This window comes from Galeopterus variegatus, unplaced genomic scaffold, assembly GCF_000696425.1.
Source record: "Galeopterus variegatus unplaced genomic scaffold, G_variegatus-3.0.2 Scaffold6687, whole genome shotgun sequence".
In the NCBI taxonomy this organism is placed as follows: Eukaryota; Metazoa; Chordata; class Mammalia; order Dermoptera; family Cynocephalidae; genus Galeopterus; species Galeopterus variegatus.
Genome location: NW_007732798.1, coordinates 2,143 through 4,930, shown reverse-complemented (window position 1 = coordinate 4,930; position 2,788 = coordinate 2,143). Strand labels below are relative to the sequence as shown.

Below are 2,788 nucleotides of genomic sequence, written 5' to 3'. Positions count from 1 at the left end.
CGGCGGGAGCGCCACCGCACTCCCAAGCGGCGCACTGTAGCATGCGCCACCGGGCCGGCCCGAAACCATGCCCTTCTAATATGAAATGTTAAGAGAGCACTAATGATGGGAAGTGTTTAGGATTCAGGCATGCATACAGCAACCTGACATTGTGGGAGGAGCAGAGCCTTTAGGTTACTTTTCAAACACCCCTAGAGTTTGATTGCTTTGATTTCTGCCCCTAACTCCCATTACTATCCATGTCCACCAAGAGAATGGGGACAGAGAACTGCGTCCTCCTAGTTTCTCAATGATCTATTCCTTCCACTTTCTCATCTCCCCTTCAGAGCCTTTTGTCCTCCAACATAAACTTCACAGGAGTTGGGGAAGTGGATGAGAGGCTCATCTGGGTTGGGGCTCAAGGGGAGAATGCAATAACTGTGCTTTTTTGTGTTGTTGTTGTTAAAGGTGTTTGGCATTTTGGAGAAAGCTAAAGAGCAATTTGATTTAGAAGATTATTCCATCAGTCAGATAACACTGGAGCAAGTTTTCCTTACCTTTGCTAACCTGGATAATCAGCCAAATAGGAAAAAATGGTGCTATGAAATTCATTTGGAACCAGTGACCCCTATGTCTCTCTCAGCCTGGATACATAGCGGGGCTTTCCTATGTGTGTATGTCTTGGTGTAAATATATTTATGTAATAAAGATTTCCCCAAAGGAGAAAGTTTGTCTCCTTTGCAGATTTAGATGGGTATCCTGTGTATCCAGCATGTGCAAATCTAAAGACATTTGGTGAGATCCGTGTTTTCTATCCTAGAAATACGAAAAAGCAGCATTGATCAGGGTGGGAAGAAGAACCTATACGTGGATGTTTCAATAGAAACATCCAGAAATGATGGTGCTATCAGATTGGACAGCCCAAAAAACAAGAGCTTTATGTTTTACCAGGTGAGTTATGGATAAAAAGAGTACAAGGCCTGGAGCAAGTCCTCTTTCTTATGGATAAGCGCATGTGTGCACACACACATACATACATGTATGCAAACATACACACACATGCATACACACACTCACCAATTTCATACCAAAAAGAGTTTAAAATCAAAGTTTAAAGAATAAGTTGTGTTATTATTTCCAAAAGTCAAACCATGATTTTACCTACATTTGTAAGGGAACCTTTGCATGGAGAACATTCAGTGCCCAGGAACAGAAAGCAAAAACATTCTTTAAAAAGTGTATTCTCCGGCCGGCCCGGTGGTGCACTTGGTAGAGTGCGGTGCTTGGGAACGTGGCGGTGCTCCCGCCGAGGGTTCGGATCCCATATAGAGACCGGTCCGCTCACTGGTTGAGCGCAGTGCGGGCACAACACCGAGGGTTGCGATCCCGTTACCGGTCACGAAAAAAGACAAAAAGGAAAAAAAAAAGTGTATTCTCTTTCCTGCTCTAATTAAGAAGAAATGAAGTGGAGAGGGAAGTAGACAGCTCTTCTGATAACTGGGCAGATGGGATCCCTCCAAAGCAATATGACAGATCTAATCACCTCTCCAGGATTCATGGTCAGATGAGCAGACTGGGCCTTGTCAAACTGCAAAATGAAAAGAGTCCATGAATCTGCTCTATTCTGGGGTAACTTGCTCAAGGTTTCCACATCCTCAATTGGATACTGTAATAAAGCAGTATCTAGAAGTTACTCTCTGTTCTATTACTTTTAGCCGTAGTATAACTTCCCATGGCTTACATTCCCATGCCATAGATCTCTGGCAACTGATTTCAGTAATTACAAAATTTGTGTCTCAGTACGGCCATCTCTAAAAAGGGAAAAGGAACTCATTTTATTAAACTCTACCGTGCACGTAGTTCTGAGCCTACATGTCTTAAGACAATCACATTGTCTGTGCCCCCAGCTCTCCCAGGGGTGCATTTATAAAGGTCTCTCAGTTGGCTTCATTAATGATCCTCCTTAAAATTACTCCGGTAGTCCCTCTCACTGCCCCTCACTGTCCCCTGTCCCACCTCTTCACCTCCCAGTAAGAAACAAAACTATTAGGTGTCAGGCCTTCTACTAAAGACTTTCCTTGCAGTGCATTATTATTCAGTCCCAGCACAACACTCCGAGCTGGTGAGGTGCCCTCACCGTCCATGGAAGGCTCAGAAGATGTGACCAAGGTCACCCCGCAAGCAAGCAGCTGTATCAGTCGGNACTCCGGTAGTCCCTCTCACTGCCCCTCACTGTCCCCTGTCCCACCTCTTCACCTCCCAGTAAGAAACAAAACTATTAGGTGTCAGGCCTTCTACTAAAGACTTTCCTTGCAGTGCATTATTATTCAGTCCCAGCACAACCCTCCGAGCTGGTGAGGTGCCCTCACCGTCCATGGAAGGCTCAGAAGATGTGACCAAGGTCACCCCGCAAGCAAGCAGCTGTATCAGTCGGGGTCCCCATCAGGAGACAGGAAAGCACACAGCAAACTGACCGGGGAAGTTTAAGGAATATTAACCATGACAGGGGATGATCAGGAGGTAAAAAGAACTGTAACGAATATTCCGCCCTACGGCTGAGGGGAAATACCCGAGGACCAACCAACCTTGGAAGAGGCCCCTGCCGAGGCTGCGACCCAGGCCTTCGCTCAGGTGTAGCTGTCACAAAGTCACCGAACAACAGCGGAGCATCCCTCAGGGTACCAGCCGTCTAGGCTGGCCAAGGGGGACAGCGACCGGGTCTGGGAAGCGGGAAACACTTCTGTGGACTTGTGGGCAGGCCGGCGCCAAGCAGCAGACAACGGGGGTCACCAGCGTGACTCCCCACAAC

At 47.0% G+C, this 2,788-nt stretch overlaps 1 protein-coding gene across 1 annotated transcript in view; it reads left to right on the top strand.

Annotated features, from left to right (window-relative positions):
• Nucleotides 1-490, top strand: part of LOC103606560 (ATP-binding cassette sub-family A member 3-like) — a 67,600-nt gene extending 67,110 nt beyond the window's left edge. Inside the window, exon 10 of the mRNA XM_008591137.1 lies at nt 448-490. Within this exon, the coding sequence (XP_008589359.1) occupies nt 448-490 (43 nt within the window). The remainder of the gene's footprint in view (nt 1-447) is intronic.
• The last annotated feature ends 2,298 nt before the right edge of the window (nt 491-2,788 follow it).